The sequence below is a fragment of the Dicentrarchus labrax genome, unplaced genomic scaffold, assembly GCF_905237075.1.
Source record: "Dicentrarchus labrax unplaced genomic scaffold, dlabrax2021, whole genome shotgun sequence".
Classification (NCBI taxonomy): domain Eukaryota; kingdom Metazoa; phylum Chordata; class Actinopteri; family Moronidae; genus Dicentrarchus; species Dicentrarchus labrax.
Window position 1 is genome coordinate 14,507,712 of NW_026136707.1, and position 13,186 is coordinate 14,520,897.

The 13,186-nt window shown below is 38.5% G+C and overlaps 1 protein-coding gene across 3 annotated transcripts in view; it reads left to right on the forward strand.

The window, feature by feature from the left end:
* aplp1 (amyloid beta (A4) precursor-like protein 1) overlaps nucleotides 1–8,803 on the forward strand; it is a 33,994-nt gene extending 25,191 nt beyond the window's left edge. The window contains exons 7-17 of one of the 3 annotated variants that reach the window (XM_051405562.1): nucleotides 984–1,111; nucleotides 2,310–2,384; nucleotides 2,495–2,653; nucleotides 2,817–2,945; nucleotides 3,335–3,434; nucleotides 3,573–3,740; nucleotides 3,877–3,897; nucleotides 3,999–4,066; nucleotides 4,214–4,279; nucleotides 4,367–4,510; nucleotides 5,781–8,803. In XM_051405562.1, coding sequence (XP_051261522.1) covers nucleotides 984–1,111; nucleotides 2,310–2,384; nucleotides 2,495–2,653; nucleotides 2,817–2,945; nucleotides 3,335–3,434; nucleotides 3,573–3,740; nucleotides 3,877–3,897; nucleotides 3,999–4,066; nucleotides 4,214–4,279; nucleotides 4,367–4,510; nucleotides 5,781–5,882 — 1,160 coding nt within the window. In that variant the 3' untranslated portion in view covers nucleotides 5,883–8,803. The remainder of the gene's footprint in view (nucleotides 1–983; nucleotides 1,112–2,309; nucleotides 2,385–2,494; nucleotides 2,654–2,816; nucleotides 2,946–3,334; nucleotides 3,435–3,572; nucleotides 3,741–3,876; nucleotides 3,898–3,998; nucleotides 4,067–4,213; nucleotides 4,280–4,366; nucleotides 4,511–5,780) is intronic. The other 2 variants (XM_051405563.1, XM_051405564.1) reach the window with 2 other exon arrangements.
* Nucleotides 8,804–13,186: the final 4,383 nt, after the last annotated feature.

The following is a 13,186-nucleotide window of genomic DNA, read 5'->3' on the forward strand; positions in this document are numbered from 1 at the left end:
TCATGCGTGTATGTGGTATATGCATGCAGCAGGCGTGCACACAGTTCAGGATGGGAAACCGTGATAGTGCTCACTGTCTGAGATTAAAGGAATGAAATTAAATTGAAAGAAAAAATGCAGTGTGTTGTTACTTTTTCAGTCAGTTTCAATCCAACAGTACAAACCCTTGTGCTACTTTCTGTTTTGTTTTTTTATAGATTTTCTTTTGTATTTGGAGAATCATTACATGTATACATACAGTACAAACGTTAAGTGTATTTTAGAAAAGATCCCATGTTTGTTATCACCATATAACCTTTAAAAGAAATAACGAAACATTGTAACAGGTTTAACAGATAAACTAATGCACTTACTTAATTACTTACTTACCCCCATTGTGTCACTCACATCAGACCTCCCATCAACTTTCAAATTTGGCCTGAGCAAGCAAATGTCAGTTTCCTCATCACAAAAATATGTTGAATATGATTTTAACTAATATTCTACCATATGAGTGTCTGATCTGTTTCCTAGTAAGAGCTGTTGTACATTTAAAATAATATGGGTTTATTTTAAAAACAGTGAAGAGTATTTTGTCTCTTACCCAGATCTCAAAGCAGAATGGGGTCAGTAATTTAAGCAATATTTTGAATCAAAGAATATCTGAGATTTGTGGAAAGCCGTGAGAGCTTATAGTAATGATTCATCGTTTTGTATTTTGTGTATTTCCTGTTACTATGCTGGGGTTAGAGAGAATTATTATCATCTTCTACCCAGGACATTCTCTCCAGGACAAAGCTGATTTCTTTAGTTGCTCATTTAATGTTTCCCATTCCTCCAATTGTAGTGTAAAATTGCCTTCCCTCTGTCTTGCTATTCTCTCAGTGCACACCCCAAGACACATTTTGACTAGGGCTGTTCTTTTAATTAAAGGATAATTGCTCTCTGCTTTCTTGCAGTCTGCATGACAGTAATAATGTCTGTTTTCTGTCTTTTCCATCTAGTGACAACACCTCGGCCCACAGATGGCGTTGATGTTTATTTTGAGAAGCCAGTAGATGACACTGAGCATGCCAACTTCCTGCGAGCCAAAACCGACCTGGAGGAGCGCAGAATGAAGCGCATCAATGAGGTGACTTTCACAGGGCTACGAACAGGCTAATAGTTTGTTGGCTGGCAGGTTGGACAGTTGATTTCATTAATCTGGAGTTAGACTGCCTAATCTAATTCTCTCACGACAGGGGCACTGCAATGTTTTACCTGCATTTAGGGAAGCAGATAAAGAAGAACATAATAGAAATATCACATATGCCCAAGAAAAGTGAGCAAAGCAGCGGGATTTTATATCATGGATAGTTGATGGTATATTTTCCTATGTGTAATTCATCCTCCTTTACTATATTATTTCAACAGAATAAGATATCAGAATATGATATCCATGAGTTAAACGTATTATCTAAAACTATTAGTATGCTTTGCAGTGGTTGTGGAGGCAGAGTTTGATACATAATGGAAGTCAAGAGTTTAACACACTTAACATCTGACCATGTTTGCAAGTGTATATTTTTGCTCACAGCTTCTGTACGACTTCAAGATTGTCTGTTTGCTTTGAGGTTTGGCTGTGGTATCACACACCACAGATATGGTGTTTTCATCATTGCTATCAGGACTTCTTGCTCAACAGTTTCGATGGGCACCGCGTCTTAAAGCACAGTTATGCTGTGCTTATTACTGGCCCTTTGAATAAAAAGGACAACTCAGTCATGTTCATGTTTTTTTCTTTTTCTACCAAACATTCCCCGTAACCGAGGTAATACAAGATGGAGATTTATGACTATTATCCCACTTTCTTAAAGCAATTGTTAAACATATTGGGAAATACTCTTTGTTGCAGATTTTGTTATCTTGTCTGGTCGTCATGGCGAGGTTGCCTTTCAACCAGCAGAGACTCCAGGAAGTCATTCTCAACATGCAATCCTCATTTTTACGTTTTGCATGTCAACATACAAGATATAACAGGTTAATTAGTGAGTTGTAGAGGTGCTGGTAGGTATTTTCCTACCTTTGGACAGAGCCAGGCTAGTGTCAAAATGAGCTATGTGAGACAGAGTGGTATATATCTTCTCATCTAACTCCCAGCAAGACAGGAAATAAGTGTATTTCCCAAAGTGATCAAACTATTCTTTTAAATCAAATATCCAAGTTTTAAAACACCAAACCATGTCGAAACTTTGATCCATAATCATGTGACATGTCTTTATCAGTGTGATGTTAAAACAGATAATACTTTTATAAAACTAAACTGCTATTATGTTCCTTTAATTCCTTAGATCATGAAGGAATGGGCAGAGGCAGACAACCAGTCAAAGAACCTGCCAAAGTCAGAGCGACAGGCCCTGAATGAGGTAAGCAGACGATTTTTAACCTGCTTTTCAGTAGTTTAAATTATCCTGTGGTACATGTAGCATTGGCTTTACCTATCTTTGTATCTACTCCCTTACCTTTCCTACACCAGCACTTTCAGTCTGTGCTGCAAACACTGGAGGAACAGGTCGCTGGAGAAAGGCAGAGGCTGGTGGAGACTCATCTTGCCAGAGTGGAGGCCATACTGAACAACAACCGACGCCTGGCCCTGGAGAACTACCTGACTGCAGTACAGTCTGACCCCCCTCAGGTAAGTCCATCATGGAGTACATAGGAGGGGGGTAAAAAAAAAAAGACATAAATGAAAAGTTAAACCGGGCAACAAACACTGATCTGCTTTCACTGTGGTTGGCAGTGTGTGGGTTGAGACTTTATCTCACTGACTCTGTCCTCTCTTTAACTTTGTCCTCTAGCCAGAGCGTGTGCTGCAGGCTCTGAAGCGATACATGGCCGCAGAACAAAAGGACCGCAGACACACACTCAGACATTACCAGCATATTGTTGCTGTCGATCCCCAGAAGGCCGAGCAGATGAAATTCCAGGTATGTGTGTCTCCGAGAGAGAGCCTCTGAAATGCTTTTTTGCACTTGCGCTTTTGAGATGCAAGACTCCTTTTTTGCTGACCATGAAACATACAGAACATTGTGGGCTGAAGAGTTAGTACGTGCCACAGATGAGTTAATTAATACTGAACTCACAAAGGTGAACCACCTACCAATCTTCTTTTCATCAAACGTAGGTCAAAGCCAGGCTTTGCTGACTTCAAAAGCAGCTTTAGACACACAAATAAAAAAAACTCTATCTGGACTTTCAGTTTTCACTCGTTTATGGAACCAGTTCTTTTTCACAGCTAAGACCAGTTTGACACATGGTTTGAGCTCTGTTGGCCTACTCTTGGTAAAAAGCCTGAGCAGATTTTTATATTTTGCAGGTGTACACACATCTCCATGTTATTGAGGAGAGGATGAACCAGAGTCTTGCACTGCTGTACAAGGATCCCTCCTTGGCTGAGGAGCTGCACAATGATATCCGTAAGATAAACTACTGTTACCCATCATTTCATCAGTTTTCAAATCTGCAGACCCTTGTGTGTGAACTAGTATTTTTTATAGTAATTAATTACATCAGATAACCGTCCTGATTATTTTTTTTTCATGTATCACCTGTAGAGGAGCTGGTCAAGGCAGAAAGAGGAGACATCAGTGAGCTCATGACCACCTCCTTCTCTGAGACCCGCACTACTGAGGAGCTTCTGCCAGCGGAGAGCGAGGAGGAAAAGGATGATGAAGAGGAAGAGGAGAGAGCATTCCAGAACAGGCCTTATCCTATCCGCATTGGTATGTATCCACATATTACTCATACACACACCCATAAATTCAGCGTCCTTCGCTCTGCCCTCATTGTTCAAGTGGCATGTAAGAAGATAAACTACTTCTCACAGTTAATGTCTCCCCCGCCTTTTTTTCCCTAAAGAACTGCAGTCTAATAAGAAAGGTGAGCTGGTGTTTTGCGGTTTATAATGATTGCCATGATTTGTATTTCTCAGTTTGGCTCACAACTAAATGTTTTATTCCATTTTTTGGCTCCATCCTTAGTGTCTGCAGTCGAAGAATATGATTATACCACATCTGAGAGAGGCCCTACTTATGAATATGAGGAAAAGGTAAGATTATGATCAGTTGTATCTAAAAAGCTGGTGATATTTCAAATAGATTCTATCCCAGTTAAATAGGCAGTGTGCTTAGACACAGAAGTATATCCTTTTCAACGTCTCTGTGTCCGAATATTTTCCTCTTATGTCTCCTCTTAGATCAACACCTCTGTGGAGCTCAAGCAGGTAGTCAACAAGCCTTCTGAGATTGAGAGAGATGAACTGGTAAGGAATGATCATGAATTAAATTAAAATGACACAATTCATTTTGTCCTTTGTTCAATGTCTCACTGCACATCTTTCTCTCCATAGCAACCGGATGCCTTGGAGACATTTAATCGTGGCGCCATGGTGGGATTGCTGGTGGTGGCCGTGGCAATTGCCATGGTGATGGTAATCAGCCTGCTGCTGGTGCGCAGGAAGCCATACGGCACTATCAGTCATGGCATTGTAGAGGTACGACCCCAGAAAGGCCCTAAGTTTCTTTACAAGTAAAGGACCACAAAACTATGTATGTGTCACATCATTGCCTACAGTCACACTGTGATTAATTTCCTACTTTCAAAGTATTTGTTTCCATTTATTTCTTACGATATGCTTTATTGTCGGCCAAAATATAAAGTATATTAATTTTTTATGTGTTAAAACATGTAACAACAACTGGTATGATCCTTTAGGGTAAATTCATAGTTTGACATTTTGGGAAATATGCTTATTTGAAATATATTAAATGAGAGGATTTATATCACCCTCACATCTGCAAGGTAAATAGGAAGGTACAGCCAGAAGCTGGTTAGCATACAGTGGTTTATAAACTACTGTATGAATAAAGACTGGAAGTAGCTAGTCTGGCTCTGTCCAAAGGTAAAAATGTCTGCATCCAGCAGAGACTTTGTAGGTGCTGGTATAAGAAGTAATTCAGCTCATAAAACCCCTGCTAACGTCTTGTTTATACTCTTAAATGTTTCTATAAATTAAACAAACAAGATATTAGACTAGTAACTAGTGAGCTTTAGAGGTGCTGGTAGGCAGATTTTATTTTTGTTATCTTTTGAAAAAGCCTTGCTTGCTGTTTACCCATAATTTCAGTCTTTATGCTAAGATAAGATAACTGACATACATACTTAGTTCCCATATTTTTAAACAGTTCCTTTAAGAGGCCATTAATGGTTAACTACTGTATAAGATGGGGGTTAGACATGTTTCTTTGAGATAATTTTAGCTGAAGTTCAGCAGCTGGACCACAACTCAAAACACTCCTTCCTGTCATACGTCTATGAACGCCTTCCTGCCCTGCATGTCTGTTTGTTCTTGTTTTCCGTGCATGCAACCTCAGAACATCCAATTAGCTTGCAGACTTTAACTCCCCTCCATTCACCAACTGGACCTGCTTAGGAGACTCAGCTCACTTAATCATGGTCTTCCAACCATCCCAAGCCGACCCATGGTACATCTGACATTCCAGACCTGTGCAATGGTCAGGTCTCTCTGTATTATCAAGAGGCTTTTTGGGGTCTCTGGAGACTGGAAGCCATGGTAGATCCTTCCCGAAGCTTTCTCACATTGCAGCTGTCATCTTGCTTCATCATTCCCATCTGACAGTCAATACATCATACGATAATATCTATCATATGATAAATCTGTGTGACACTATCATATCTGTGTTGTTCTTGCTCATAAATATGTCTTTAGTGTGTAATAATTGGAGCTTTTGTGTGTCTCGCAGCAGGTCGACCCCATGCTGACACCAGAAGAACGACAGCTCAACAAAATGCAAAACCATGGCTATGAAAACCCGACCTACAAATTCTTTGAACAGATGAACTGAGGTACTAGGGCTGTCAGCAAGTCATGCCTGACTATTTGTTTTGTCCCCCAACCCCCCACTCTTCCTTACAGTGGTCTCCCAGCTACACTCCCTTTGACGGATTTATAATGTGTTGCAAACATAAAGTAACTGCATAAGTACAGGGTACGTCCCAAACCCATTGTAAATTACCAACAACAACCTATCATCATTACCAGAATGTGAATAATGAGATATGATATGATCACTTATTGTAATCTAATACTCCTCTGGGTTAGAGTCTGAGAATTGCTCTTTCCATTAGCAGTGCCACAGCTTTTCATAATCCTGAAAACATTCACCTCATAGACAGGAAAACCATCCCAGTGGCATGACTTGACCTATTGCCCCTCACTAGAAACTGAAGTTGAACGGTGCATAATGGTTTATAGTATTTATTTTTCAGTAGTAGTTTCTTTATTGAAATTGTACCACAGTTAGATATAATGTATCTGTGTAGATGAGTGTGAGTGTGAGCCTAGTTAAATTATGGTATCATTCTCAATTTAAAACCCACTCAGTGATAAAAGAGCAATTACCAAGCTAATTGTCAAAGTCACCTTACCTCCTTTAGCTACTGTAACATTGGACAATACCTCTAATATTAAGACATGAACATTATTCAGTGAGGATGTGGAGGAGTTTACTTTGAATGTGTGAGACCTTTTAAGCTTTAATTTAAAACATAGAAGGCCAAAAAGACCACACTAGTCGATACAGAACTACTGTATGTGCTGGTGGTACAAAAAAACATCACGTTTTTTACTTTTGAGGATAAATTATTTGGCAAAATAAACCAAATATTGCATTTAGCTAATTTAGTCAATGAATGAGTTTATTTTATTTGTACTGCTACCTAAAGAACTGTAAAACAGAATAATCAGAAAGCCGTTATTTTAAAGGAAGCATGACAACTTGCTGTATGATGCAACTGAATTTATTTGTGTTGTTCTTGTCATTGCTTTTGAAAAGTCGGAAATGTCACCGTTCAAAATGGACACTGTAAATAACGTAAGAAATACATACTACTAGATGTAGACATTTCTATGATTAATTTGCATTGATGTAATGGAATAAAACATAAAAATAGTACATTGTGCTGTTACGAGAGGGAGAAACATTTTCCTAACATGGCTGATTGAAAACGGACTGTTGTAAAAACCAGCACAAGACAACGACACAGTAACTTTTTTCTGAATGTATTTAAGGTAGACGTTGAGATTCCATGTTCTTTTCAGTAACGCATCATTCCCCTAGTAGACTGAGTAGTGCAGCTCAACACATCCGACAGACAGACTACATGCCTGATGCCCCTATCATCACTTCCTGTAGCAGCCTGTTCATTTTCACATTTGGCAGGTTTCTATCAGATCAGAGGAACTTAAAGCTTAGGCGCATTTTACTGTACAGAGGTATGCACAGAGGCCACAGCTATAGTAATGTGAAGTATCAGTGTGTGTAGTAAGTCCTAAAAACAGTCCACACTCGGGCATGATAGTAGTAAAACATGCTGTACGTCTTTAAATCTGCCAGTTTGACAAATTTGGACTCAACATTGAATGTTAGTACTCTATAGATGCTGATATTTAGGTTACTCATAAATAGCTTTTCACTGAATGACTCATTGTAGTTTGTCATATTTATGATCAACATAGTACCCTGTATAGGTTAAGGGAAAAAGGGATAGCCCCCTTTTTTCTGGCTGATTGTTAACTGCTTAGTGTGTCAGATTGATTTCCATTAGCCACTTAATTCTATCAGACCGTCTTGGTTAAGGGGGGTCACATTGTGGGGTGTTGTTTTTTTTTCCATCAGTCTTTACCTATATGCTAAAGTATAGATAATCCATACCAAAATGAGTTCATATCTTATTTATTTCTTACTGGTGGAAGTTTTCTTTAAACACCTGCATTTGTCCATTCAGAGGAGAAGTTGGTTACCTTCATCTTTTTTGTTTTGATTTGTTTTCTGTAAAGTTTGCTTTGAAATAAGCAAAAGAGTTTGATTATTGGAGTTACGGTTTAGCATTAATCTTAAGTTTTTTCTCTCGTTAGGCAGGTTAATTGCAGGTTGTGGTTGTGTTATGACAGGCGAAGAGAAGTCATAGCCCTTGTATAATTTGTACAGCTATGTTAGTGAATGAAAATGTTGTATGTTCACAGTTTAAGTCAGTTGATCTTGTAATGATACTACTGAAACCATAGATGAGAATAAGCTTGCCTGTGTTTCCCAAACCACTGAAGGTTTCCTACCAGCATTTAGCAGACTTAGAATGGTGTATACTGTAGTTACTCAAATCACATTTGTACGTACGTCCTCTGTCAAATTCTAGACTTCTTTGTTGGTCTGTCCCCTTACTTCCCAACAAAATATAAACAATGTTATTGAGATTTTAATTGCTGCATTATTGCCTTTTACAATGCTGTGTTTTGGATGTAATTATTCTGTATTTTTTATTTATATGTAATAATCAGTTGGATCAAGGGTCATGCTTTTCACCTGTAATGTAATTTAAGAGGCTTGTATGAGAAAACACTGACAAGTTTGTAATGTTCAGAAATGTGAAATAGAGACCTGGCCTCTGCCTAATTGACAAGGAGGGCCACTAAGCACAAGTAGAACCAAATAACTCAATTTGTGTACAGGTTGCTAAATGTTAGACATTTATTCTGTCTGATTTCAATTAAACTGCATTGATTCTAGGGATGTTGATAGCATCGTCGAGAGCTGTTCTTCATTTTCATTCAGACCTTTAACCAAAGACATGCTCCACAAATAAGCAGGCAGATATTCCAATTTGGCAAAGTGTTCTCTGTTGTGTAACTGTATTTGCAAGCAATCTGAGAAATTAAAACTGGTCAAGCTAAATAATAGTGTAATAAAAATGAATGACCCATAAAGAACAGTGTCTGTGCTTATTCAATCACTTGTGCGTTAAAATGCATGTTTTCTCTCTCTGAAAAAGACCGACACCATGTTCACATCATTAGGAAACTTGATGCAGTCATCTATCATGACACAACATCCATGAGATTGAAAACTGACCATGATTTAACCTGTGTAATGAAGCCTATGATGTAAAAGCCACAGTAAAGAGGGGAAAACCATCTACTTACTCACTGGAAAATGAGTTTTTTTCTTCACCTGCATCTCCTCAGTTGAATTTCTCTGAAAAAAGAAACCTAAAGTATACTTAGAAGACATTGGTTTTTCCTGTGTTACAACATAAAACTGCAATTGGTTTCCTCATTGAATGAACAAATACGTTTACCTCAGTGCTCAAGCTGTGATTTGACAGCAATAATGATGTTACAGTCTGAAAGTCCTAAAAAAAAATCATAATCATAAAAGTTCTTGCTCATCTGTGTCAAACACTGACGTAATACATTTGATAGTAAAACTTTCTACAAGATAAAAATCTTACCAACATTACGGCGTATGATAAGGTTTTCTCTCAGTTCTCAGTATGGAGTTTCAGTAACTCCTTAAGCCACAGTGTCATTTCTGTTGGGCCAAAATTGCATTTTAGTTCCTACGAAAGGTAAACAACACACAATGCTTATCACCTCATTAACCTCAAAGAAACTGGAGAAACAAAACTTATGTTTCACTGTATTCAGTTTAATTCGGTTTTAATTAAGTTGTGTGTATTAGGTACCAGTGCTAAAACATTTCATTTACATTAGAATTCTAAAAACAGTGAAAACCAACCAACAGAGACAGTACAGTACTTTTAATTACCCATGATAATCTCCAAGTCATTGAACAATGTTGAGAATTTTCCTTTGAACTTAATGTAGGGCTATGACTAATTTGTTGTAGTGTGTGTGTGTGTGTGTGTGTGTGTGTGTGTGTGTGTGTGTGTGTGTGTGTGCGAGAATTTACTTTTGTCTCATAAGTAAATGACTGTATTCATCAGCTCATAGTTTGTGCTTTATGTTGTGATAAGCTTTAGTAAACATGGGATAAAATCAACGAGTAATCTGCCTTGACACAGTTCCCAAGCAGTAGTTCACCTGACACACACTCTAGCGTGGGTAGGCCTCACACTTCCTTCACCCACAAATTACAAAGAACTGTCAAGCCCAAGCCCCTAGCCTTGCACAGGTTCACTTCTTCCAAACCACAACACTGACGGGTAGTCCTCCTTACCCAGATTACTGTGAAAAGGTTCTGTGGCTGTACAGTGACAGTTTGTCATTGATGCCTCCAGCGCACATCAGTCATCTTGTTAGTGGTTCCTCTGAAGTCGACTGCTCACATACCGCCACTGTGGTAATGTAAGACGACTCATATTAACCCAGACTTTTATCACGTTGCATTTTGAGTGTGCGTTTTGTTTAGTTCAGTAACACTTTGATTCATTCAACAAAACAACAATATGAAACCCCTTAGTATGCAGAGATTAAAAACCTTGGTAGGTAGATCAAAGGTGTTATAACAGGAGTTGTGTGCTTGATAAAATTAAAAGATCATCATTTACATCATATGAAATGTGTGGGTGCATAAGGTCACAATAATGCTGCATATGCATTAACTTCACATACCGTACACGGTTAGACACCTCAGTGAGTCAGCAATGATGCTGGGTAGGGTGTCAGATGGTGATTGTTAAACTGACGGGGAGGGGATAGCAGGTGCTGAGGAATGTGGTGTAGGGGGCTGACAGTCTTGAAATTACTGGTAGGTGAAGCCCTGTGCATCACTTCTGGCTGTCTCCTTCCCATATAGCGCAAGATGACATTTAAGTGTTGGTATAATGCTAATTTCTCAGAGAGGAATAGATGAGATCAGACTGTCCAGTGGTTTGAGCAACACTTGACGATAACTGTAAGCACAGCCAAAGGTATTAACAGTAGCCCCAAATGTCAGCATATGTACATACAGCCCCCCACGCGCGCACACACACACACACACACACACACACACACACACACACACACACTTATGTTATCATGAATGGTCAGCTATATATAACAAGAAGAAGGTCTGTGTATAACTGGTGGAAAAAAGTGCACCAGCTGAAAATGCTTCATATGAACAAAAACTTTGTATGAACAAAAACTTACAAGAAATGTCACTGTTGCTCCTCTGCTAATGCATCACCTGGCAAACCTGTGATCACAGCAATTAAAAGGAAACCACAATGAGTTTAACACTATATTCATGTCCATATAGGTGACAAGCAGTGGTAGAAAAACTAAAATTCAAAATCTTACTCAAGTAATAGAACAAAAGTTTACACATCAAAATATATTAAGTACCAAAAGTAAAAGTAGTTATTATGCAGGATGGTCCATTTCAGAATCATATAGTTGCATTGTTACATTGTTTATGATGAGCAGTTGGTACCTTGCATGGCAGCCTCTGCCGTCAGTGTATGAATGCACTGACATAAAGTGTGTGCGTGTAAAGTGTTTTGAATGGTCGAAAGAGAAGGCTCTATATAATATATTTACCATATATTATATTACTGGGTTGTAATTGATTGATGCTTTTATGTTTTTATCTCTCTAATGTTGCAACTGCCGAGTAGCTTAACCTATAATGATATATCATAATTTATTAGCTGATTTATATTTTGCATTAATAATCTAAATCTGCAAATAAATGCAGTGTAATATTTCCTCTGAAATGCAGTGGAGTAGAAGTAGGTATAAAGTAGCATACAATTAAAATACTCAAGCAAAGTGCAGGTATATCCAAATTGTACTAGAGGAAAGTACTTGAGTAAATGTACTCAGTTACATTCTAGTATCGGTGACAAATGTAAAGGACACTGTGTTTAAATGCTACAGAATTTAGTTCGGAGGAGGATAAAGCTGCATTTCACAGTTGTGTACATCAAATTATATCTTCAACCACAGCTCAGAGTGCCGGATATTTTATCTGTATATTTTAACTTAGAAATGTAAAAACTAGTCAGCATCTTTGCTCATGATACTCATGGCACAGAAACATCACTGCAGGAAAATGGAGGGCAGCAATAAATGGCAAATGCATTGTTTACTTGTTGGGTCAAATGTATGCCAAAGGTGCCATTATGTGTGGATGGATTAATGTAACTGCCCCTCTAGTATATCCTCCTTCTCAATAATGGTCAAATAAAACCTGAACATAACATACACCGATCAGCCATAACATTACAACCATCTGGGCAAACCTGGTAGTTGTAATGTTAGTACTGTGATGCACTGTCTGTTCTGACACCTTTCTATCAGAACCAGCATTAACTTTTTCAGCAGTTTGAGCTACAGTAGCTCGTCTGTTGGATCGGACAACACGGTCCAGCCTTCACTCCCACGTGCATCAGTGAGCCTTGGTCACCCATGACCCTGTCACCCCACAAGAGCTGCAGTTTTGGAGATGCTCTGACCCAGTCATCTAGCCATCAGAATTTGACCCTTGTCAAAGTCACTCAAGTCCTCACACTGCCCATTTTTCCTGCTTCTAACACATGAGCCTTGAGGACAAAATGTTCACTTGCTGCCTGATATATCCCACCAACTTACAGGTGCCATGATATCTAGATAATCAGTGTTATCCACTTCACCTGTCAGTGCTCATAATGTTATGGCTGATCGGTGTATAGAATATATTGTAGTTACATAAGATCAGAGCTTGGTAAATAAACCTTTGAGAGTAGAGAGTATATGGGGTTAGTAAAATTCAAGGCCATCTCTTCCCTTGAACACTCACATATCACTGACAAAAACTGCTCATATAAACCAACAGCAATGTAACGAGAGTTTCTACAGTAGCCAAGAATGGACAAACCAAACACTGGCTTGAGATAGGCCACTGTAGTTTCTCCATTGGCGAGGAAGAGGAGTGATATTCATTATGGTTGCAATCTGCAAGTTTACCACTAGATAATCCTACACACTGCTCTGTTTTAGATGTTTTCGTTTCCCATTTAAGCTACACTTAACTGACCAATGTCTTCCTTCACACTAATAAGTCTGACCCCACAGCTTTTGTTCTGGTCAACCTTAGCCTGCATGAGATCAACCCTAATAACCTCTTGTCTTTTTAGCCATACTGCATTGTATTCTCCAGTCATTTTCTCAACTATGCTGATGACACTCTATATATATTATGTTAAAATGAAACAGCAGACATAAAATGTCTTGTTCCTGAATCAAAACACAGAGATATTGATACTTTTATGATACATTTTCAACAACAAACACAGATACTTACGGTAACATTAAAAATCATACAAAAAAGCTGCTTTTCAGAACCTTGAACAATGGACAATGACATTTTATCACATAACACCATTC